This window comes from Pempheris klunzingeri, chromosome 8, assembly GCF_042242105.1.
Source record: "Pempheris klunzingeri isolate RE-2024b chromosome 8, fPemKlu1.hap1, whole genome shotgun sequence".
In the NCBI taxonomy this organism is placed as follows: domain Eukaryota; kingdom Metazoa; phylum Chordata; class Actinopteri; order Acropomatiformes; family Pempheridae; genus Pempheris; species Pempheris klunzingeri.
In genome coordinates, this window is record NC_092019.1 from 16,571,488 (window position 1) to 16,595,790 (window position 24,303).

The 24,303-nt window shown below is 44.8% G+C and overlaps 2 protein-coding genes across 6 annotated transcripts; one reads left to right on the plus strand and one right to left on the minus strand.

Moving 5' to 3' along the window:
• Nucleotides 1-598: 598 nt before the first annotated feature.
• On the minus strand, nucleotides 599-15,968 carry LOC139205859 (histone-lysine N-methyltransferase ASH1L-like). 5 transcript variants are annotated; one of them, XM_070836195.1, is made up of 14 exons: nucleotides 15,572-15,968; nucleotides 11,928-12,828; nucleotides 6,870-11,043; nucleotides 5,057-5,405; nucleotides 4,694-4,867; nucleotides 4,504-4,598; nucleotides 4,347-4,420; nucleotides 4,164-4,209; nucleotides 4,030-4,070; nucleotides 3,857-3,927; nucleotides 3,573-3,748; nucleotides 2,937-3,028; nucleotides 2,666-2,808; nucleotides 599-2,580 (listed from the first exon to the last, which is right to left on the minus strand). In XM_070836195.1, the coding sequence occupies exons 2-13, from the start codon at nucleotides 12,618-12,620 to the stop codon at nucleotides 2,680-2,682; spliced, it is 6,114 nt and encodes a 2,037-aa protein (XP_070692296.1). In that variant the 5' UTR covers nucleotides 12,621-12,828; nucleotides 15,572-15,968; the 3' UTR covers nucleotides 599-2,580; nucleotides 2,666-2,679. The 5 variants fall into 5 exon arrangements, 3 of the variants coding, with proteins under 3 accessions (XP_070692296.1, XP_070692297.1, XP_070692299.1); XR_011584481.1 differs by lacking the exon at nucleotides 599-2,580 and having other exon boundaries at nucleotides 2,677-2,808; nucleotides 3,578-3,748; XR_011584482.1 differs by lacking the exon at nucleotides 599-2,580 and having other exon boundaries at nucleotides 2,790-2,808; nucleotides 3,560-3,748.
• A 2,230-nt stretch (nucleotides 15,969-18,198) lies between these two features.
• Nucleotides 18,199-24,267, plus strand: dap3 (death associated protein 3). The gene is made up of 13 exons (XM_070834626.1): nucleotides 18,199-18,349; nucleotides 18,544-18,585; nucleotides 19,651-19,764; nucleotides 19,863-19,964; nucleotides 20,095-20,203; nucleotides 20,308-20,400; nucleotides 20,497-20,627; nucleotides 21,195-21,275; nucleotides 22,366-22,530; nucleotides 22,635-22,694; nucleotides 22,792-22,881; nucleotides 23,823-23,940; nucleotides 24,036-24,267. Exons 2-13 carry the CDS (start codon nucleotides 18,547-18,549, stop codon nucleotides 24,119-24,121), a joined length of 1,188 nt encoding a protein of 395 aa, XP_070690727.1. The 5' UTR covers nucleotides 18,199-18,349; nucleotides 18,544-18,546; the 3' UTR covers nucleotides 24,122-24,267.
• Nucleotides 24,268-24,303: the final 36 nt, after the last annotated feature.

Below are 24,303 nucleotides of genomic sequence, written 5' to 3' on the forward strand. Positions count from 1 at the left end.
TGCATGTGCTTGTTTGTAAATACACCAAATAAAATGATATAAACCAAATCTATGCATCTCTGTTTGAGTCATATTTCTGCACTTAAGTTCATCTAAAAAGCCGTATTAATCAGAGTTTATAGGTCATCATGAAAAATTTAATTACATGTCCTGTTTTTGTTGCCATCTGAACTGTGACAGGAAACTACCTGCATGTGTTAGATTGCAAAGGAAGTGACGACCTCTGTAAAACACTTAAAATATCTAACTCCGTCCCCTTTAAGTTCATCGGGGGGAGATTTATTTCATTTAGTTGCTCTGATCTAAAGAGGATGCCCTCAGATGTTGTGAAGGGCAGAAAGGAGAAAAAATCTCCAGTGTGAGCTGCAGCCCTCCCCCCATCTTGTAACCGAGTTCGTTTGATAGCGTCCTCCATTGTGGGTCATTATGGAGGACAACGCAGTGTGAGATATACAATCTAACACCACTAGATAGCACTGTTAGCTCAAGCTGATTAAAATCACTGCAGTAACCACACACACACACACACACACACACACGCACATACAGACACAGTAAGAAGAGGGCCTTGAAAGTGATACACTGGGAGTCTGCAGGGTTTAGTACTAGTAGACATAAAATGCTTTTATTATTATGGTTATAGAGGCAAAAGGTCTGAGCTGACATTCTATGGCATTGAGTTATAACTGTTTTTGATGTTTTGTTTTTCAGATGCACATTATCAGAGGCAACAGGCAAAGGTTACATGTCATGCAAACTAGATAAATAACTCTTTATGTGTACCTTTGCTATAAAGTTAATCATCCACTGGCAATAATGTAGTGCTCTTAGTTACAAAAAGGAAAGAGGAAAAATATACATACAGTATGTAAACAGTCAAAGAAATTGCACTTTCTTGGCTTGTTATTAGAAGCCACACTACTGAAAGGGAGCAGAATTTTAACACTGGAAAAACGAATTCACTGTCACTGATTGTCTGACCAATAATAGAAAAAAAAAAAAGACATACGCGCAGCTAAAAAAAAGAGACAAATTATGTAACTCTACAAAAAAATCATATACAATCATAGTCAATTTTAAGGAGAAATGACTGGTATATTGGTCAGCTGTATAATTTGTTAAAAAATATGTTAGTAAAATGAAATATTTGATTATCATTTGAAGTTTTATGTATAATAATCCCAATAGTATTGTCATGTATAATACTAATTTTACACGCTACTGCTGATAGAAGGAAAACAGGTCTCTCTCTATGTACATTCACATGAAACTAAACGCTTATGGTTACTTCCACTAAGTGGATTAGCCCATTGCTCTTAAGATGAGAACAATCTACTATGCAACTGTACAGAAAAATGACCTCCAATCCTCAAATATTCACAACTTTAAAAAAAAAAAACCCATAACAAATTAAGTCCTTATATAGTCCTTATCAGAGGAGATATTGCTTTTAAAGACTGCATTAGTTCACTTAGGTACGTACACAAGACAACATGGCACTTCTGCAGAGCATTTGGGGCAAATCAATTCTACTTTTCAATCCCTCTCCTCTCTCTCCCCTTGGACATTCTGATTGTCAATGCTCTGAAGCAAAGAGCGAAACATTCTCAAAGGCAGTCTGAAGTAAACAAAACACTTTTTACCCCTCGCCCTCCCTTCCCCAGGAAGCAATACTGAAAATAGTCAACAATAAACATTCCTATCATGAATATATTTTGTCCATTTCTTTAGCAGACAGTATGCAAGCTGTCTTTTTTTTTTTCTTTTTCAAAAATAACTTCTTTCTTAAAACCTCATTAGAAATTCTCTTGCAGCGATGCCAAAATTCCTATCACTGAGCCCACCCCCTCCCCTGCCTATTCACTGGTACATAGCAGACACTGTCTTGGTAAAGTGAAGAAAAGCCCTAACATTGTCTCAACAGCTTTTAACTGGTTCACTTCTCCTCGTGTCATTTCCCAAAGGTGCAATGTGACTTTGAAAGCTTAACAATTAAATGAGGGTTCAATTTTGACCTACTTAGGGCCCAGGCTACATTTTTGTTCCCCCGGGCAGCTTGTGAACTCCTCGTCTCTTGGAAACTTCACAGCCGAAATGCTGAGTACCATATATGTCCACTCCGAACAATGTCGGTCTTTCCCAGTTTGCTTAAGGTGCCGAAGTAAGAGCAATCAAAAGTGTATGTGTGTGTGTATATAGTGTGTCCACTCAGCATACATACAGTCTTTAGTGTGCTTGTTCATCCAGCACTAGTGCAAATTCATTTCAGCTGGTCTGTTTCTGTCTTTCATCCGGGACAGTCTATCTCTGTTTCTCTCATCCCTCGCCGCTTGGACAAAAGATGTGTTGCCATGGTTTCATCCTTGGTGTGATGCCCTTCAGAGCGCTAGGTTCAACACACTCATCTGTCAGTGTGTGAGATGTCTTTCTTGCATTTTCAGCTGCTATAATTCTCCAACTCTCTTCTCCTTTTCCTGTTTGTTCTCTGTGGAACTACTACTGTTCGTAGCAGTGTTGTGACATCAGTTCCTGTCCATCTGTCCAGTGGTGGGCCTGGTCCCTTTCTCAGAGTGGTTCCACCTACATAAAGGCAAGATGCTATCAACAAAACAATGCATATACCTCGCTGAGTCCGTCCTGCTTCTGTATCTGATCTCTACCTTACCTTTCTCTGTTAGCTTATGAGTGCTGCAGGGTCAAAAGTAAATCATTCAGCCGTTTCCTCCTCTGTTCTCTGCTACAGACCTCTTCCTCCCCTCGTTTTTCTCCCTCTCCCTCCTCCTCTTGTCTGTTCTGGGTTTTGGTGGGCTGTGGTGAACAAGTATGCGCAACAAATTGCAAAAACAGATTTTTATCCTTGTGGAAATTTGCGTTCTTGAAAGAAAATATCTTCTTTTTTTTTTTTTACACGGGTAGTGCTGCATTTGCTCACTTACACAGGGGCTGGCAGTGAGCAAGCTGGTGGTGTCCTGAATCTGATGGTGGGGGTCATTGCTGATAACCGTCACCTCCACCCCCACTGGCTGATCTGAGGGTCAGAGGTCAAACAGTATTCTGTATGTTAGTGAGATTGTTGCAGGATGAAATGAAAACAACACATCATTTCTTTTACAGACATATCTGTAATTATGTGAGTGTCATTATTTCCCCTTCATTCCTATCTGCGATCGGTTGGGGAGTCTTTGATGGAAACTGTGTGGTTTCACTGCTAATGGGGAAAGTCGATGCCTGCTGGGTTCTTGGACACCAACAGTGGATGACAGAAATGGGGAAACATTTCTGCAGGCTGAAATTCTGTGGTTGGAAAACCACTTAGTTTGTGCTGCTGAGTATGATATGGAGAGACAAGCCAAATATGAGGACGACGGGCTGTAAACAGAGCACATACACACATACACTCATTCGCACACATACATGCACACATAAAGTAAAAGACACAACACGAGACAACAGAAGAAATCTTTACAGATGTACAGTAAAAATGAAAAATGTATAGAGGTCAACCACATACACGTATACATACACAAACACCTACAGAAACAAAAACTAACACACACACTTGCTTCATGGACCTGACTTGATGTGGCTGTCGTCCCCATTGGCTCCATCACAGGACAGACGTCTTGAGTCCCTCTCCTCTCCCTCTGCGTCTCTCTCTCTCTCCCTCTCAATCCGCAGTTGGATCTGTCTGTCTCTCACGAGCTCCCAGTTCCTCACAAGGAACACGTGGTGTTTCACCACAAAGCTCCTGGCCCGGCACACAGGGAGAAACATAAGCCATCCACGCTGATATTAATTCAGTAACAGTGCATCAGGTAGTTTATCTGGGAATGTGAATCGTGTGTTCTTTCCATACCTCTCGCTGCTGGTCAAAGGCTCCATGTCGAGGTGAGGAAACAGGCTGGTAATGTCACTAGAGCTCTCCTCCTGTAGAATAAAAAGAAAATGGAGGGGCACATGCATGTTTTAATAGCCATTAAGGCTGCTTTCTTCACTGGAATGAAACAACCTCAAGCCACATGAACTCACCGCTGTCTGGTGAGAGGATACAGTCCTCTCCTTCAGCCGGCCTGAGTGAAACAGAGAGAGAGAAACAGAGTAAGAGTATTGATTTGACCCATCAACTAAACCTGAAAATAACACATCTAATACTGGCAACTCACAGTAACGCCGCTTCCTCTTCAGGGGGACGGCAGGCTGCCGCTGAAGCTGTAAAAACAAAATATGAGAATTACATGTACAGTCATGCCACTCCACAAATCACCTTGTAACACTGTTTTATCCCCAAACAAGCATCAGCTTGACCTCCAAACTTCACGTTTCTGCGTTATGGGGCTCTGCTGTACCTGATTGTGCTGCCACAGCCACATAACATCATATGGTAACTGGAAATGAATCCGCTTGAGCCTCAGGTACTTCCCTGGAGGATATAAAAGGAGGTTTGAATGAATTATCACAACCACAACAAACTGCACTAGTGTTTCCTTTTTCTTATATACTTACCAACATGTATGGGAGCAGGTAAAAGGCTATATTCACGATCCTCTGGTGTGTATTCCATACTCTCTCTGCAAAATTGCTGGGTTTGGGAGGGAGGACTAGGAAGGAGACAGATTAAACACATAAACAAAAAAAAAAACTGATAACAAAAAATGATGTTATAATAGTTTGTTTATGAACTGAGTCAACTCACTCTGTAGTTTTGTAATCATCAGAGTAAAGACCTGCCCTCAGGAATGTCTTCCTGGGAGGACCATCTGCTCTCTCCTCTCTTTGGATGGTTACTGGTTGGGATGGAGCCTGGTCGACATCTGATTGGCTAAAACATTCAGGGGGGGTGTCACACTCAGGTTTATCCTCAGCGACACTAAAAGGAAAGCATGAAGAGAGAGATAGAATGATAGAGAGGAAAAAGAGAAAGAGAGAAAAGGCACTGGTTTAGCACACAGTGCTGAAAACGATGGGTTAATATAGCAGTAGTGAGTGGTTGTATTGAATTTTCAAGTCAACCAGCTCAGGTACTTTACACTACTACGATACAGTTGTGATTGTTTACCTCTGATGACAAGGAGAGTCACCATGTTTTCTCTTTCGTCCTCTCTTCCTCCTGGCCTGCAGCTCTAACTGTGTCACCTGCTGCACGGAGTCGCCTCCTCGATCCCTGTCTGGCCCTCTTTCTTCTTTTCTCCCTCCCACTTCTCTCCCATCTCTGCTGTGGCTGTGTCCTGGCAAGAGGTCAGGAGATGACATGGAGGGAGCTGCGAATGAGTGTGTGGGGGAGGATACAGTGGAGGGCAGTGGGTGCTTTCTGGGCCGTCCTGGCCCTCTTTTGTTTTTCCCTGCCACACTGTCTGGCGTTGGCACACTTTTCTGCTGCCCCCGGCTTCTTGAGTCACCTTGTAAACCTGCAGTCATTGAAACAGGGAGGGGGGGGGGTTGAGGCAGGAGGGAAGGGGAGGGAAGGGTGGAGTGTATGTGGCGGAGAGGAAATGAGACAGATGTGGATCAGTGATTGAGCCAGCAGGAGGTGTGAGGTGAGGCCAGTCTAGGCTGAGTCATGCAGATGGGCCACAGATTAGGTGAGTCACAACATTTCCTCAGACCAGATCATTTCTGGGAAATACATTAAGAGGTGATTTATGTACACACACACAGCAAAAAAAATCAGAAGAATGGACACAAACTGTGCAGAATGCATCCTTTTTAATGTGAGCCTGCACACGTATGCACTCTTTGCACATCCAGTTAATGTGGAACACGATCTCAAAAGGCTGAGCAGACAAAGAAAGAGAGAAAAGTGTGTGAGTGTGCCCGTGCGAGTGTGCTCTGCTTCAAAACACATGTGTTTAGTTAGATGTCAAATGTATTCCACCTCTTTCAAAAACAGCATTTTCCCCTCACAAGCTCTGTTTGCCCCTATTCTGACCCCCGTGTGATCCGTTCATCAATCACTCCTGAGGTCATCTATCTTTTTGTTCCATTTTCCACAGTCCCTGACAAGACTGACCACTCTTTCCTTATTGGATTTTTCCAAGTCAAATAGGCCCTGTTGGCCAGCAGTGAGGGATAGGCCAGGCTTTAAATAGCCAATCTGGTGGTTAACTAATGACTGTGTTCACTAGGCAGCCCCGGCCTGCAACAGCATGCGGTTCACTGCAGACGGGGAAGATTTCAAAGATTTTCTGGAAGACTCCCATCAAAATGCTGCCCTCTTGCTATAACACTTTTTTAAGATTCCAACAGAGAGTGATTGCTAAGTGGCTGCATTTGTGTGTGCATGTGTGTCTGTGTGTGTATTGTTAGGCACGTCCCTTGCACAGCTGAGGGAGTCTGAAACTGGCTATAAAAAAAGCAAGAGTCTGATTTCCTCTCAAACACGCTCCAGGCTTTAAAGTGTGGCTCAACACCTGAGAAAAAGCTATGCTTTCGCTATATTGGCCAAACTACTGGTGCCACAATCTCATCTCCACATTGTGCAAATATAAAAATCTGTCATACTGTGCAAGTGAAAAGAGCTTCTTGGCATAAAACCTATTTACTCAGCTAGCTGTCATGATTTGGGTGGTATTGATGTTCTGTATTTCAGTGAGTAGATGTTAGATTTCCCATGTTATCTAAATCACTGTCAGTATTCTATGTATTCACATTTTCCGCAATTTAGATATATAACTTTGCATTCACAGCTCGAGAATCAACGTTAACAATGGAACTGTTTTGGAACAGTTATCAGCACAGGCAATTTCCAGCCAGAGAAATACTACCATTGCATCATGTCCAAGTATCAACTAATCTCAAACTGAACCATCCTAAAGAAACACAGCGTTTATTCTGTCACACATTTATCGGTCAAACCATTCATGCACCCTCACCTGCTTCTCTCCTCTCTGTCCACGCTGGCTCGTCTCTCCTCCATGACCTGTCTCCACTTCCTGGATTCCTCCCGGCCTGTCCGCTCCTCAGGCCCCTTCCCCCTGTTGCCATGGCAGCGGATGTGAACAGGTTGGTGTGTGTTGGGGACATCCTGTACAGGTGTGACTCGTCCTCGCCATCTTCGTCCTCTCCATCTGATGCAATCAGTCTGCCTGTTTGCTGCTCTCCAGTGAAGCTTCTCCAGCCGGGGTTTGAGTTTCCAAATCCTGTCCCTCCAAGGCCCCCGAATTTAGTCCAGCTCTGGCCCAGGCCACCCCATCCCCCTCCGAATGAAGACAGGTGAGAGGAACCCAGCCCAAGTGAGGTGAGCGATGAGTGTTTGTATCTCTCTGTTGCTGCTGCTGCTGGTGATGATGACGATGATGTGCCAGCAGCAGCAGAGGAGAAGGAATCATTTCCGTTTTCACATAACCAGGGCGACTCTTTAGACAGCATACCCCCCATTCCTCTTGATCCTTTTCTTCCTCCTTCTCCTTGTCCCAAAATGAAACCTGACCTTGGCTTTGAACTGGCCAACCCCTCTCTATCCAGTTCATCTTCCTCATCGTCCTCATGTAACTCCTCTTCGTCATCCATGTCTCGCTCGCAATGCCTGTGACGGTGTTTATGTTTGTGTTTGTGTTCACTCCTTCCACAGCCACAGGAGAGGTTGGATGTGAACCCTGAGCTGAGGTGTGGGCCTCCTCCACTGCCTCCTCCTATATCTCCGTCAATCTCCCCACCTAAAGCCCCCTCCCTCAACAGCCTGCTCCGCCGCCTGTGGAATCTGGCAGGGTTGAGGAGGAAGTGGGCATGATGGGGCTGGTGATGGCTGTACTGGTGTGGAGAGGGAAGCGGGTAGGAGCTGGGGAGGTGGTGGTAAAGTGTTGTGGCTGGGGGATAGCTGCTGTAAAAGCCCATATTTTCAATGGTCTCCTGGAACTTTGACGGGCAGCCGCATTGCCTGCGGTCCGGTTTCCTGTTACAATGCATAGGCTGGCAGGGATAGAAAGGCTGGGGAGGGAAGGAGGGATTAGCTGGGTAAGATGAAGGGTGAGGCGAGTAGAAGCCATTCAAATTGATCCTGAAGATGTTGGAGCGGAGAGAATGGGAGGAGTGATGGCGCCTTCCTCCAGCAGCATTCCCGCTCCCATCAAAGCCCTGTCCAAGTCCCGTCCTCACCCAACTTCGCCGTCCGATATGGACCTCGTTAAACTGGCCGATCAGATCTTCTAGTTCAGCCAGAAACTCTGGATCCTGCATGTGCAGCTGCTGGTGCTTCTTCTTGTGTTTATTTTTCTGTCTCTTCAGTGCATTGTGCCCAAGGCAAGGGTAATAGTCTGAATGAGTGCACTTGTTATGTCCGGGGCAAGGGCACGGGCACAAGCAAGTACAGGGGGAGGAGCAGTCGTAATCCCTCCGCCTGTGCCTGTGTCTGTCTCTGTGCCGCTCCACAGTGGCTGAGTTGGTGATAGGGTTTGTGTGTCTTGGCATGTGAGAGAGAGGTGAAGAGACAGGGGACGGACGGTCCACAAGAGAGGAGGGGTGCCTTTGACCCCCCAGAATCACTCCTGACCCCTGACCCAGCCTGAGCATGCCTCGAGCTCCCCTCATCTCCCCTCGTTCGGAAACACTGTTGTTGTCCGTACCAATCCCACTGTCGCTAGGCAGAGTCTCTTCGCTGTGTGACTCACTCCTAGGGGAGGGGGTGGCCTCTTTCAGGTGGCCAGGAGAGCCAGGTGTGTGATGCAGAGGAGGGGTGGGACAGGAGAGCTTACATGAAGACTGGTGAAAGGGGAAGTGATGCCTTCCCTGACATGGACAACTCTTCTTCACAAAGGGAGAGAGCGACGAGGAGGAGGGAGGACGCGGGGAGGTACAGGAGGATGACGGGGAAGGGAGGGAGAAGGGGTGAGGAAAAAGTAGAGAGGATGTTGGTTCTGTGAGGCTGCCTTCACTATAGGGGCTCTGGGCCCCGCTGGAGTGTGTGAGAGATGGGGAGGGAAATGGGTGGGAGGAAGCAGGCTGGGGTTGGTTCGACGAGAAGAGAGACGTTTCAGAGGGATTGGTAAACAGAGACGACTGAGTGGAGATCTGAGGGTTGGTCTGCACTGTTGGGGCTGTTTGGGCTTTAGGCTTTCGTCCTCGCCTCTTCCCCATGTAGATGGTCCCTCTCTTGCTCACATTTATCTGAGGGCCCAGCTTACTCCCAAAGGAGGAGGACAGGGCTGAGAGTGTGTGTACTGTTGTAGCCTCTATCGATTTACACATTCTCAAAGAGGTCTCACCATCTGCTGCCTCGCTACCCCTCCCCTCCTTTCCCACATACCCAGACAGCATTACCTTGTGAAGTCTCCTCTTCTTTCTTTTCTTCATCTCATTAATCAGCCTCCGGATCTTTAGCTGCCTGTTCCCCTTTTCAGGAGGATGGAAATCTTTACTCCTGTCTCTATCATCAGTGCGATTCAGTGCATCTCCACTCTGGTCCTCGGGGAGGGGCCGTTTGGGAGGACGGCCACGCTTCTTGGGGCTGGATTTAGACTGAGCGGCACACTGCAGTATTGGATTTGGCTCCAGCACAGGGGCTTTCTGAATTCCGTCACACCCTAGAAGAGGCACCTCTGTTGGGATAGCGTTTGGAGAAAGTCTAGGTGGAGGTTCATCTAAGGTAGAGCTGTGGGATTTAGGGCGGCCTCTCTTTCGGGCAGGGGTTATGGGGCATCTGGAAGCAGAGGGGCTAGATTCTGACATGGGGTGACCCTGCTTTGGGGATGGCGGCTTGGTTGAAGAGGAGAGAGGGGAGGAGCTGCTGGTTAAGGAGGTAGAGGGAGCTGGGTGTGGCTCATCGGTCTGCTGAATAGTGGCCTTGGCAGGAAGGGATGTCTTGGGGTTCTGGGAGAAATTTAGTAAAGGATTATGTTGGGAATCTGAAGGGGCTTCCTGATTTTCCGCCCTCTGAGCCCTGTGCACCAGCTTGGTCCAGCTGGGCCGTCTGGCTTTACGTTTCTTGAGAGGTCGGCTGTCCTGCTCTTGTGGGGAAGACGGGGGAGAAACGGGGGCACGGGCTGAAGGAGTGGGCAGAGGGGGAGGAGCAGAAGAAGAGGGATGGCTTGCAGGCACAGTTGAATGTCTTGAGACGTCTTGGTCTTTTGATTTACTGGTGTCACCTGTTGCTGTTGCTGGCTCAGCTTGTTTAACTGGCTTGCAACTGTCATTTGTCTTTTCTATCTCATCTGGCCTGCCTGGATTCACCACTTTACATGTTTTGTCTAGTTTACCACTTTCAACCGTTTCAACAGATTTTGCTATATTATCCTCTGTTCTTTGTCTGTCTGGGCTAAGCTTATCCCTCTTTTTCTCAGCCTTTCCTCTTTCAGTCTTTAGTTCTTCCCTCCACATATCATCAGGCCTGTGTCGTTCATCCTTTTCTTTACCATGCCTTGATTTTCCATCCTTCCCTTTCTCCTTTTTCTTCTTCTTGCCTTCCTCCTTTCTGCTCTCACTCTTTGCTCTTTCGGCCTCTAACCTATCCCTCTTAGATTTTTTGTCTTTCCGTTTCTCCTTCTTTGCTTTCTTCTCTTTCTCTCTCTTTTTCTCTAGCGAGGGCCGTAAAGAGGGATCCTGATCTTGGGACTGGGCAGAGGAGAGATCCACAGTGGGGGAAGACTGTGGTTTCGAGGTAACCGAGGGAGAGGAAGGTGTGTCTGGCCTACTCTTACTGGACAGGCTAAGTTCTTTATGGGAACTGGTGGAGACTGGAGGTCTTGTTGAGGTGTCCATGGAAGAAACAGAGGAGGAACTGCTGTGTTTTGCAACTTTGTTTTTCGACGAGGTGGATGTGCCAAGGATGTCGGCAGAGCCTTTGCCATTGGATAGTCCCTTCTGTTTTGTTGTTTGTACCAGACCATTATGTTTCTTGGATGTCTTTCCTTCATTCCTGGTTTCCAATGCAGAGAGGGCTTGGATGCAAGGGGTGGAGGGAGTAGTCGAAGCTGTCTGGTCTGTTGTGGGCGAGCAGGGTTTGTGTCCTGAAGGGACAGGCTGTCCATTGACACTAGGAAGCTTGTCTTTCTTCACTCTCTCAGATGAGCCATTTGAATTCACCTCTGTCTTATCGGCCAGTTTGATAGGAACCTGGGGAACGCAAACACAAAATCGCTGTCATAGACAACAATGGCTTTGACATCCATTAGTTTGCTGTTGACAACAGTGAAGGACAATGTGGAAGAGACAATAACTGAAATGCTTTTGTTTTTGCCCACCCATTAAAAGAGAGAGTGAGGACAAAATGACTCAATCAGGCAGAGAAAAGAGGGCATAGTGAGGAGAAGGAGAGAGTGAGGTGATGGAAACAGGAATGGGGTTGACACAGAAAGGAGAAATACAAAGGCAGAGAAACAGAGGAAGGGAGTGGGACAGGGACGGAGGGGGAGTGAAAGATAAATGAGAGCAGGTAGAGAAAAGAGGGGATGTAAAAATAGACGAGAGGGACAGATATAGAGAGCCAGGCAGAGACAGAAAGAGAGAGAGAAAGCTGTGCTATTGGTAGCTATAAATTGCCACTAATACAGATGAGAAGGCTTGACATTTCGTACTTGTCCTGTAATTTTGGTATGCTGCAGCTTGAGTGGCGTTTGTACAGCTAAAGCAATAAGCTTCCCCTTGGGTGATAGTCATAGGGACTGATGGACCAATGTCTGTAATAGCTCCAAGTGGTTGCCGTGCTGTTGTCCTATTTATAGGTCTGTTCATTTATATGGGCTGCTTAGGTTTCAGTATTGAGACAATAGCTCATTTGACCTTATTACAACTGAGCACAAAGCTGAGCGATATTTTAACTGCAAAGGGCTAAACAGAGCTACAGCACATATGTCCCATTAACAATGTATGGATATCTTCAGCCACTGGAACCCTTTTTCATGTCAAGCTAACTGAAATTAAAAGCGGGTTTGATATTAGCAGCTGAAATGAGGGAATCTGTATGTGTGTGAGGCTAATTGGCCTCGTCCTTAACTTACCTGTTTGGCAGACTTGGTCCCTTGGCTGGTTATGGCAGGGACGGATGCTGGGGTGGAGGCTGTGGTAAGCGTCGATGATAACGCCAGTGGCTGCGATGATGATGATGAAGAAGATGATGATGATGACGATGATGATGACGATAATGATGATGTAAGTGGTGGTGAAGCAGCAGACGCGGTTTGTTTGGATGTGGTCAGGAGAGCGTCCAAGCCTGAGCGTTGGTCTCTGGTTGCTTCATCCAGAGTAGAGCTGGTTTTGCTCTGCTGGCCCTCTCCGTCCCCCCTCGGCAGTCCCCCTCTGCCTTGTCTCTGATAGGTCCTGATGGTGGGCTTGCAGACGTAGCTCTCTAAAATCTTGGGCGGTTTCTTGGTGCGCTTGGCCTGGAGTCCAATCCGGAGTCGTACATTCCCCTCAGGGCAGCTGGTCTCCTTGCCAGAGATCTGAAGCTGTTGCTGCCCTGCGCTTCCACAGCGCCCCTCGATGAGCAACTCCAGCATTGCCCCCTTGTCTCCTTCTCTCTTTTTCCCTGCTCCTCGTTTCTCCTCCTCTTTTTCCCCTACATCTCCATTCTCCTCCTCACCTCTCCTCTTTTTCTCTGCTACTTGATCCCGTTCACAGTCTTCGGGTGCAGAGGTGGGGTCCAGAGTGGTGTTTGTGGTTGGAGGGGGTCCCCCCTTCACTCTCTGGTCCATCAGAGAAGTCAGGGGGGAGAAGCAGGATGCTGTGGGATTCCCAGTATAACACTTTTAAATGACCTGGGTGGGTTTTGTGGAGTCAAAGGTACAATGCAGTCAGTGCAGGTGTAGGATGGGAGATCTCCAAAAGAATATCCTCGAACAGTCCGAGAACAGCTGGGCTCTGTCATCCAGCGAAGTAAGCTCTCTCTTTTTGTCCTTCAGGCTTGAAGTGAGATGGAGTAAGTTTGAGGCAGAGAGAGAGGGAAGGAAAAGACAGACACAGAAAGAAAGATAGAGAGGACAGTGATTAGTCATTTCAGTGAGCTCAGATGCTGAGTAGCAACAGGAATTGAGGGGAAAGTCCCCTTTTGCAGGCAGCTGTAGAGAGGTGCTAAACTCTGCGTCCACAGAGATGATCTCATCATACAGAAAGCCCAGGGGACCAATCAGCGCCACAGATTCCCAGAATGTCGGCACTAACTGGAAGAAAAACCTACTCACATTCTTCAAAAATGGCCTCAGCTAGTTTTCTCTAACTCAATCAATGTAGATAGCGGCAGCTCAGGAAGACAGCAAACACTTTGTAAGCCGCTACATTTTTTACTTATTGGTCTAATCCTTACTCTGCCTCCTCTCCCCAAATCAATATATCAATCAATCAGCTCCTGGCTAATTCAAACACTTGATCCAGTCTCCTCCCCTCCTCTCCCCACTGTCTTTGCGCCTTCTGTTCTCAGCTACTCCCACAAGCACTTCTCCTCCCACCCTTCCCTCTGCTGTACTTTCTTTTCTCTCCGAAACTCCCCTTTTCATATTTGGCAGAGAGCGTTTGCACGCATTCTCTATTAGTCCCATCCACTCTCTCTCTCTCTCTCTCTCTCTCTCTCTCTCTCTTCCTCTCTCTTTCTCTCTCTGTAGACCACACAGTAAAATGGTCAACTCATACACTGTATCCATGTTAATCAGAACCATATTTTCTTCCTCCGCTTCGTTCTTTTCCTCCTCTCAAGCCTAAATCCCTCCATTCACGGTCCGACCATTCCCCTCCTCCCCTTTCAGTAGTGGTAACACAAATCCGTAGGAAAGGGTAAAACTTATTTTTGGAAAGGAGTGCGAATTCCTCCTCCTCCCATTGCTTCCTCTAAGTCAAGTAAGCTTTTCATTGACCCCATTGTAAATTGACTTTTAATGTGACATTACAGCAGGCAACACACCCTAAAATAACATTCTCCCCAGCAGAAAAAAAAACAACTTTCACTCTCACTCACACTGCGTTCAGCCCTGTTTTTAACACATCGAAGGGAAGCAGCATCTTCTGTCATGCTTCCTTCATTATACTCTTGCTCTCATTAAGGGAGACACTCATCCATTTTCTAATAAAACACACCCTGCCAAGCATTCTTGCAGCTCTCTCCTGAGAGCCTCTTATGAAATAGCTCGTCTGTCTCTCAACACACTGAACTGCCGCCTTAAACTTACAAGAGCATCTCAGATAATGTTTTCATTTAAGAGCTCAGTGGGCTATCTCTCCTGCCTCTTGGTCCCTCCACGCCCAAACTCTTTCCTTGAATCATACCGAGCTCAAATCAACATCTGTTCCAGTAACTGCTGTTATGTAACAGTTTTGGAAAGCATTTCCAAGGCCAAACAATAAAATAAAACGAGGTGGACAGTGGTGCTCTTAAATAACTGAAGCCACTTCTATTATGACCTCTACTCCAAAGTCCTGACCCTCGTGAAGAGGAGCAGACCGGAGAGGATACGGCAAGAGGAGAACACTGAGGAGAACACTGAGTCTTTTGGGTTTCAATCTTGTTTTGCAAAAGGGAGTATATAAGGGGAGAAGAAGAGTGGCAGGTTTTCAAACTTAAAAGGGCAAGCCCATTCAACATCAGTCAGAGTGCATACTAATAGCTTTTTATACTCTCCAGAGCTACACCTCTCAAACATAACTCAGAATTATTCTAACATTAGACCAGAAGCTATTTCCAGTGACAGGATGATGGGTGGACTTGACACAGTAGTCAGTGTGGTTCCTCGGCAGCGCTGAGGCGACGATTAAATCATGATAATGGCCCACCATATTTCCAGCCATCATCGCCATCCCATGACGGCGTTATCATCAATAACTACAACACCATTATCATCTGCCTGACGACAGGACGAGCACGGCAGCCCAGCTGGAAATTAGGGCTGCTGCGATGGCATCTCAAAAACAGTGAACCGTGAAGCCTGAGACAGGCGGTGCAGCCCCACTCCACGTTCACAGGGAAGTTTCTCACGTGAGTCTCCCTCCTCCTCACACACTTTCCCCTAGTTAGTGTATCAGAAGTGTGTTGGTCGTACATTGTGTACCCAGGTCGCAGCTGCGTAGGCTGAGTGAGTGATGTTGCTACTGTAGATACAGTATGGGCAGTGGGGGTGTTACCGCACTGGAGCAACCTATCACTGGTTTACTGAGGACGTCAACAGGGGCTTCCTTCTCCATAATGACTTTGCGCACCCCTGAAAATCACTATCCGCCTGATGCTGTCGCACTTACAAATGATACACACATGCACGTGTTGTTGTCGTCACTCCTATCTCCATAATAAAATATAACCCACATTTATGCGTCCTAAAACGCACACGCAGCTGCGCACCGCAACTCAACATGGAAGTGGGGTGCTACGTAGCATCAAAATATGCCTGCTGGTGGTGTTTGTGGCGTGGATCGGTCCCGAGCCACCTTTTTCTCTCCTATCTGTCCTCTGCCAGCCCTTCTGCTGGTGTCAGCAACACTGAAATGAGAAATATCACCGCGCACGGAGAAACATACTCAGCAACAAGGGATAAAATTAGCGCAAAGCGGATGCACAAAATTCTCACTAACCTCCCGAGCTGTGAGCCCGCTGATGATGACAGGCCTGCACACATTAATACAGTCTGCCATGAAAATCTCTAATAAGGCTACGTAGGCTACTTACCCGAGAGCGCGTCCCAGAGCCAACTGCGTTTAGGCAGGCAGGAGGTTAAGGTGCTGCTTTCCTGCTCTCTCCCCTTCGCACCAAAGGCAATCCACAGCTTTTGGTGCATTAGATGTTGCTTTGATTACATAACTAAGGCCGGCGGAGGTTAAAACACCTCCTAAAACCGAGTTTCAGTCTCATCGGAGCGCAGAGCCGAGTGTGCAACAACATTGGCGCGGGTGTTTTTATAATCTAACAGTCGACAGATCTCAGTCGGCGCGTCTCCGCAGCTAGGTGGCGGACTGGTTACACTGGATCCTGTTTGGCCCGCTCCTCTCGGGGAAAGTTACATCTCTCCCGCCAGTAATAATGGCTCGGATTGTGCTCTCGTTTGCATACAAGCAGTTAACGTGTCGGGACGGCAGGCTGAAGGCTGAGGGCTGCAGCAATGTGTGTGCGTGTGTGTGTGTGTGTGTGTGTGTGTGTGTGTGCGCGCGCGGGGGTTACAAGCTGACAGCGCAGAGGGGCTGGTGGATGTGCGGGAATGCAAGTGCGTGGCCATTTTCATGTGGCCAGAGGAGGAGATAAAACGGTGAATACAGCACAGGATCTCATTGCGGTTCATAACAGGAGATCGGGGAGGGCTATTTAGACGCTTAATAAAATGGCGACGACTTGGCTAAAGTGCTGCTGGTAGGATTTGGGGAGCAGCTCAAAAGTTGTGCCGCGTAATGCAAATATGGGATTCAGTTTACACTAGTGGGGGAGGACAGAAAAGCAGGCACTCATTAGAAAGTTATTACGTGAGGGCTGTTTATCATGCACCCGTTTAACAGAAAATATGCAAATCCAAAACTACAAACTGGGTTTTTGCCCACTCATGCAGACATAATAACACACAATCTCTATAACATACAACAAAACATATTCATAAGTCTTATCCACATTTAACATAATTGGTTTAGAATGATCATAAAATAAAGCAATAACTGATAATAATTAAATAAAATCACAGTGATAACAATAACAATAATTATGATAATGAAGATAATGACAATGATAATGCACTATTGTTGTTGTTACCTGTAGTGTTATTTAGTACCAACAGTGTTAGTAGCAGTAACACCATTATTTATAGGTGTGTAAGCAAGGCCGGATTCACCCTCTATGTGGCCCAGGAAAAAGATAAGCGTCTGGGCTCCTATTGGCCCCCTGCTCTTCCTGCTCTCTGTGCATTGTGTACATTGTAGTCTCCAAATACCCATTACATGCACACTGCAGACTACACATGAATTTCACCTGTACTCAGTAAACAGTCAGTGCTGCTTGCCTAGAGTTTACTGTATGTCCAATAGTTGTTTTGGAGTATGTATCATGAAAGGACAATATCAGCTAATAGTTTTTAAATCTAGATTCAGGGTCCCTGATATGTCATAATGTATTTAAGTTGCTGTGCTGTGGTGCTAAATTACTACAAACCAAATGACACATATTGAACTTGGGGCCAGGCCACTTGGTGCTGTTTCCCCGGTTGGTAATCAGCCTCACCTAAAGACATGTGGCTACATTAAGCGGAACCCAGAAAAAAAAATGTCAGGCCCCTATGGCTCACCCTATAAAGCCTCCACTCCCCACCTCTTGAGCTTTGTGTATTCACCCCGTCAACTTCAAGTTCCCGTCAGCTACAGTGAGCACAGAGACCAACGCAGCAGTCCTCTTACAGCGTGGGCGTACTGTTACGGGATCCAGATTTTCTGTGAGTCAGTTTGAAGTTTGTTAATAAAACACTTAAACTTCTGAGGGGATCAACACTTTCATGACACAAAGCAAAAAAAAAAAAGTCAAATCTTAAAGAAAGGCTGATGACAGAAGACTTGGCATTTGTGTGCAAAGCCTTTCTTTCTCAAACACAATATACACTAAAACATTTAAGGTCACATTTGGTAATAATGCAGGTAATAGTAATGCCTGTAGGCTATATTTTTCCTTTTTCAGGTAGGCATAAATGTTTCTGACTAAAATGTTATAAATGTTTGAAAGGCTTAGTTACCATAACTTTGCATAATGCAAGTAATGAAACTGAGCAAGTATGTACAATGGAGTGAGTAGTGGTTAAAGTATGGATATGGAGCATGGAAAATAACATATGGAATAACATAGAACTTGAGAATGAGGAACCAAATGAGGCTATTGACATTATATATATAAAACTATAAAGTAAAAATGTACAGTACAAAAGTGTTGTAAAGCAGCTCTGAGGCTTATGGAAGAAAACTTGTGCAGGTTTTGTTTTCATCATGGATATCCACTTTGTAAAAGCTGATTGTAACGTTTTTATCTCCAAGCAGCTAATACAGGTTAGCAGAGATCATAGCCTAAAGTTGAAAATACTGTAGTTGCTTAAGGCACAAGTATGAAAAATCTCCCGTGTTTAGTGCTTTAAAGAAGCACCGTATTTCCCCAAATTGTCATCTACATGTGGAAAACCTCCACGGAGAGTTTACAGCTGCTATAGGTCTGACTGCATCCAGCATTTCTGCAGGTGAAATGTGTCAAAGTCTCATAAACTCCATTTTCCTTACTTGTTGTCGCCTGTCTCGTGTCACCTCATTGGCTACGCACAGTTGTGATGGCGTGGCGTCACTTCCTGCTTCGTACCGCATGATGGCGGAGTCCGTGACATCTCTGGCACATTGACTTCTCCAGCAGCCTGTTAAACCTCTCCGGGGACATTTTTCAGTGGATGACCTCAGCCGAAATCCTCCTCACTTACTTTTTTAATGAAGTGAATCGCAGGTAAACGACTTTATGTTCTTAAATAGCTCCTCCTCGCTAATTTTGCCTGTAGGTTACGTGCCTGCTGCAGCTAGCTGTTAGCTAAGTATTTACGCAAGGTTACAGGACACTCGTTTGTTTTCGCATTGCTTGTTTCATCGGCATTTTGGGTCCGTGAAATATAACTTAAATTAATTTCGTCCTCCATGTTTCAGATCATGGCGCTGCACAGACTGACTTTCAGACTGCGACAAACGGTAAGATCACTGCTAGCTGGAGGTTTAAATGCTATTTGAGAAGCTGCAGGCACACAACACAACACATAACATAACATAACATAACATAACATAATAAGAATAATCTGTCTAGGTATTTACAGTATGTCGTGATGCAAGCTGCGACTTAGCAGTAGGTTAATTTACAAGCCGACAAAGTAACTTACAAAAAAAAGCTTCATTGAGGTTTAAATGACTATCCAAGGGGAGGGGGCTTATAAAGTTAACAGCTCATTTTAACAATATGTTTTAAAAATGACCATCAAATAAACTTATATTTAGAGCATCACTTTTATTGGTCAAGAACCTGTACACATACAAGGGATTTAAGTGTGATTTTAAGTTGGTTTCAGTGTACTTGTGCACATTCTCAAGAACAATTTTCAAGAAGACAGAAATAGAGTTACAGCTAAAAAGAAAAAGAAGAGGACTAAAGCTGATCAAAAACAGGTACAAGTAAGCGTAGGTTGGGTCTGTTTAAATTGTAAACAAGAATACAACAGTGCAAGTGTGCAGGCTGCAAAGAGCACTGGAATAAATCTTGACTGATTCATGTAAAAAGGTTACGTTCTAAATATGAAGTAGGTGGTTATGTGTTGTGAAGCACATGTACAATCCGGAGCAATACTTTATGCTGTCTTCACCAGAGTACAGAGATTTCTACGTGATCACTTAAGATTTAGCATTAGTCCGTTGGTTGTGGATGCTGGCTGCTTCCATTCAGTCCGTGAGGAGGACAGAAAGGGTCACATGTATGATTTTAGGCTGAAAAGCATTTTATATTCTATTCTGTTTATCATAATCTTTGAGTTAAGCCTTCCCTGAAAATGCCCCGTCAGACATCCAAGTCTGATCAACATGACAAATGAATGTAGATTACAGTGCATGTTTATTAATCCAACCAGCCATTTGGCTTGTTTGGATTATTTTTCTGTTTTTATTTTTCCCTCTTTGTGTAACTATTGCTAATACTGTCTTGTAAACCCTTGTGGGCTTGGCAGCTTTGAATATATATGACAAACTATTTATTCTATTCAACTTTTGCAGTTAACACATGTAAGGTCCCTTCATACCAGTAGATGTGGGCAGCAGCAGGAGGCTGTGGCTGTAGAGTCAGAACCTGAGCCCTTCTCAGTTTTCAGAACGCAGGAGAATGATCCGGTAAGAAAACCTTACTTTACTAAGTGCAGATGTCGTCACCATGCTAACAGGTAGGGGGAAAACACAGTACAGCCGACTCACTGTTTGTTTCTTTCCAGGCATGTCAATCAGAGAAACATATTGGACAGTACTACACACTGCCCTCGAAACACATCCGCTCTTTGTTCCCTCACGGCCTCCCTCGGCGCTATCAACAACAGGTATGTGCTTATGTCTATGGATATAATGTTAAACTTACTGGTTCATAAAGAATATTTTGTATCTTGTTTTATTTGTTTTTCAAGTATTAAAATGTCTACCATGAAAACAAATGGTCATGTCTGGTTTTAGGTGAAGACATTTAATGAGGCCTCTATGATGGTGAGGCAGCCAGCTCTAGAGGTCATCTCTTACCTGAAGAAAACAGACTTCAACAAACCTCCTGTGCGATATTTATTCTGTATCCTTTGAAAACCTGCTCACACTTGCACACACCGATAAACATACTCCTCTTCTGCTGATGCTTCTGAATAAACCTGCTGTTAACCTTATCGTGTTGTTCAGATGGGTTGAAGGGTAGCGGGAAGACGATGTCCCTCTGTCACACAGTCCACTTCTGCTATACACAGGGCTGGCTGGTGCTGCATATTCCTGACGGTGAGACAAACACACTCAAACACGCTGACTGCTGGCTACCACTGCAGAGCATCAACAGTGACCCTCCTACATGTTCTCTGTGTCTTTACAATGCAGCTCACCTCTGGGTGAAGAACTGTAAGGAACTCCTGCCCTCATCATTTAACACCTCCCGCTTTGATCAGCCGCTACAAGCCACAGAGTGGTTACGCAACTTCAAAACCACCAATGAGCACTTCCTTTCAAAGGTAATTTTTTTTACGTCATGTACCTTTTTGAGCATCACTCATCAGACGATATTATTATGGGCTGTAATTTACAATATGAACTTGATGGCTCTTGCGCTTATGTGGTATTGCAAAATTTTCCTCACAGTAAAAGCATTTATACACCTTAGATGAGCTTTGACTGTGTTTTCTCTGCGGATTAGGTCACATGGTAATATATGTAAAGCAATCAAGCAAAGCACTTATGTACTCAGCCAGGCACTGCTCTTTAACATGTAGAAAGGTAAGTGACTGTAAAAGTTCTTAATGCAACATCTTGTTTCATTTAAAGGCCATCTAGGAAGTTAACTCTAATTAATTTATACCAATGGAGTGTTTACGATGTTTTTTTTGGTTGTACAAAAAACCCAGAGTAAAAATCTACTACAAACAAAAACTTACATTCCCACAAAACAACCAAATCTTTAATGTGTTGGGACACATGCAGCACAATGATAACAGTGTACAGCTTAAAAATTAGGATGGCAACTAATGCATGAATTAAAATGTAGCCCGTGTAAAAATAAAACTGCTCTGTTTCTCTCCCAGATAAAGACAAAGCAGCGCTATATGTGGACGAAGAGAGAGTTCACTGCAGAGGGAAGTACGCTAGGAGAGCTGGTGGATCAGGTGAGTCCTCTCAGTGTAAATGGCAGATGGCAAATGCCATCCGCACCTCTTGGTTTTTCTGGCTCTGAGTTTTTAATCGTGTTCATCGGAGATGTGCTCGCTCCAAGACATTTTCATCCATTTGTATTTTCTATCCGTTACCTTTTCTTTCCTTCCGCCCCGGCGATTTCCCCACGGGGGTCATTAAAGTTTCATCTTTCACCCTGCCTGTGCTTAGTGATGATCAATAGCCAATGAACTGAGCATGGTGATGGATCAGCATAATATTTTTTTGTACCAAATACACTGACAAAGGCAGTAGATTTATGTTTCAGCCTGTGAATTTTCACCTCTTTCAAATCAGCCATCTTGTCCTGCTATTGTTCACTGTATCATTTGGTGTATGTTATGGAAAGCTTTGAGACATCAGCGATGCTCCTATTTTGTCTGACTTGTCACACAAATATAATTTTTGGTCACTGCTGGTGTTACAGTGGGTCGTGGGCTGTAATTAAATCTCATGTTATTTGCCAGCTTTGTGACAGCACATTGTTAGACAAAAGAAATCGGATCAGTTCCAAGCCTCCTCCTCCTGAAGCACCTTTGTTAAACTGTTGGATATTTACATGCTTAAAACTAAAGAAAAGCTTCATGAAATTACAGTGTGCTGTGGCACTTCAGTTGCTCAGATTTTGACCCATAAACTTATCTGTGGTTGCTATTCAAAGGAGTACGCCACTGATTTAGCATCGCACTCATATAACAATGTCAGACTCATGATTACAGTTTGAAAAAAGGATCAAAATTGAAGTAGCATAAGAAGAGATCATGTCTTTTTTCATCCTACGCATTGTTCCTCATCAGAAGCATTACATTACCAACAATCCAGCTAGATCTGCGACAGTTCAGACAGATTCACACGTGTTATGCTGGTAGTGACAAGTGTAGCCTCGAGTCGCTATATTTTAAAGAACTTTTTTCACATTTGCAGTAGTAGTGGTAGTAAACAGACCTTGACATGTGAAATAGGCGTAGTTCCCCTTTAACTGCCTTTCATTTCCCTTCTTAAGACATTGTCATCAGTCTTCTGTTGGTGCTTCTTCTGCTGCAGGGCATATCTCGTGTGAAGAGCAGCAGTGATGTGGTGGGGGCGGTGATGAAGGAGCTGAGGCTGCAAAGCGGCCAGCCAGAGTCAGACTTCCGCCTGGCCGTGGCTGTGGATGGCGTCAACAGCCTGTGGGGAAAATCCACCATCAGGAAGGAGGATAAGAGCACTGTGAGGAAGCACACTCAAAATCCTGTCACGCATCGTGCTTGTTGTCGTGCTTTTTTCCCACAGGTAGGAAGTCTTATGTGTCTCTCTTCCTTGACGTCCATCAGGTGGATCCAGAGGAGCTCACTTTGGTTTATAACCTGAAGAAGCTGATGAAGAACGACTGGGTGAGAAGAACACACTGAAGGCGATGACCACAGTTGCATGAGAATATTATACAGCAGATTTTTTTTCTCCCACTAACATTCACTGTATTTGTCTCAGACCGGAGGCGCCATTATCACCACTTTGTCTCAGACGGGGTCTCTCTACACTTCAAAATCTGCCTACTTGCCTCAAGAGCTGCTGGGAGAGGTCAGGGCTCATTTTATTGTACTTTTTAATCTCTAGTGCTTGCCCTCAAGCTCTGACAGCACATTAGTCTTCCCTTCTCTTTTCTAACTTCGGTCATTAGTCAAGAAATTGCAAACCAGACCTCAAGACTTCATTACTCTACTTGTCAGGACAGTTGGGCGGAAGTTGTTTTCTGTTTTCCAGACTGTGAGCAACAAAACAGCCCATATATCCAGTGGTGCTGCCAGTGTTCAGATTACTTGCTTTCCTTCTGTATTAACTAGACTGTTTAACACACAAGCAAAGCGTTCACTGATCAGTAACGCAATCATCATCGAATCCTTAGATCTGTCAGTACTGTCGCCATCCGGTCTACGTCGTTCATTTAGTTTCATGGCTGAAGCTATACCTGTTTCCAGTGTTATACTGTGGCTGTGTTGTTGCAGGGGCTTGTAATGTTATTTATTATGGTCATATTTATCTGATGTCTGCATGTCATAAGATCCATTTCCTAATGGACCAATAAATCCATCATGACCACTTCCATCCATGAACTGAAATATAAAAGTCAAAGTAGGGTCATATAGCATTCTTCTCTCGCCAAATAGAAAAATGTTGATGTTATAATTGTAAAATATTAATCAGTTAGACTTCTGTTCTTGACCGCTGATCATGCAGACTTCAGCTTGTCTTTTTTTAATAGGTTCGTTGCAATGTATGTTTATATATAAATTACCAAGAAATATGCACTATTATGCAGGATATTCCTCTTTCTGCATTTAAATGATACAAATATTAATATCTATTTGTTTGAATATTGTCACAGGTGCGAGTTCCAAATTTGTTCCATCTAAATGGAGTTAATCATATTTATGGTATTTTTCTTTTTGAAAGCACTATTTAAAACCATACTTGACGTGCAGTATGCTGGCTTCCTGTTCCGTTTGTGTTTTGCTCGTCAGGAGGGGTTTGACCGCATGGACCCGCTCATCCCAGTGTCGGTGCCCAACTACAGCGAGAAGGAGTTCGAGAGCTGTTTCCTTTACTACGTGGACCGCCACTGGCTGCAACATCCACAGAGTAAGTGGTGATACTGTGGATGCTTTGCTCTATAAAAAAAAAAAGACATTTAAGTGACGCTGTTCTATTAACTTTGAGTTGTTTTTCTTCATCAGGTCAAACAGAGGAAGGAAAGAAAGAACTCATCTTTTTGAGCAACAGAAATCCATCAACGTTGGAGAGAATTTGTGCCTTCCTATGAAGACTTAAAACACACTTAAATATCACACACACAAATATCAATGTCCTAGGAATACATAAACATACAGGCGTCTATCTCTGTGATGCGTGTCCCTCTGTAAATTATGATGCTTGTATGTTACTTTGATAATAAAATACTGAATTAAGTACTTGTTTTACTTTTTCGAGAAAAGGTTGCATATT

Coding starts and splice junctions, on each gene's coding strand:
- LOC139205859 (XM_070836195.1), bottom strand. CDS start 12,620: ATGGACCAGAGAGTGAAGGGGGGACCCCCTCCAACCACAAACACCACT. Junction 11,044..11,927: donor GGACCAAGTCTGCCAAACAG/GTAAGTTAAGGA, acceptor TGCGTTCCCCAG/GTTCCTATCAAACTGGCCGA. Junction 3,928..4,029: donor TATCCTCTCACCAGACAGCG/GTGAGTTCATGT, acceptor TTTATTCTACAG/GAGGAGAGCTCTAGTGACAT.
- dap3 (XM_070834626.1), top strand. CDS start 18,547: ATGGCGCTGCACAGACTGACTTTCAGACTGCGACAAACG. Junction 19,765..19,862: donor GAACGCAGGAGAATGATCCG/GTAAGAAAACCT, acceptor GTTTCTTTCCAG/GCATGTCAATCAGAGAAACA. Junction 20,204..20,307: donor TCCTGTGCGATATTTATTCT/GTATCCTTTGAA, acceptor CGTGTTGTTCAG/ATGGGTTGAAGGGTAGCGGG.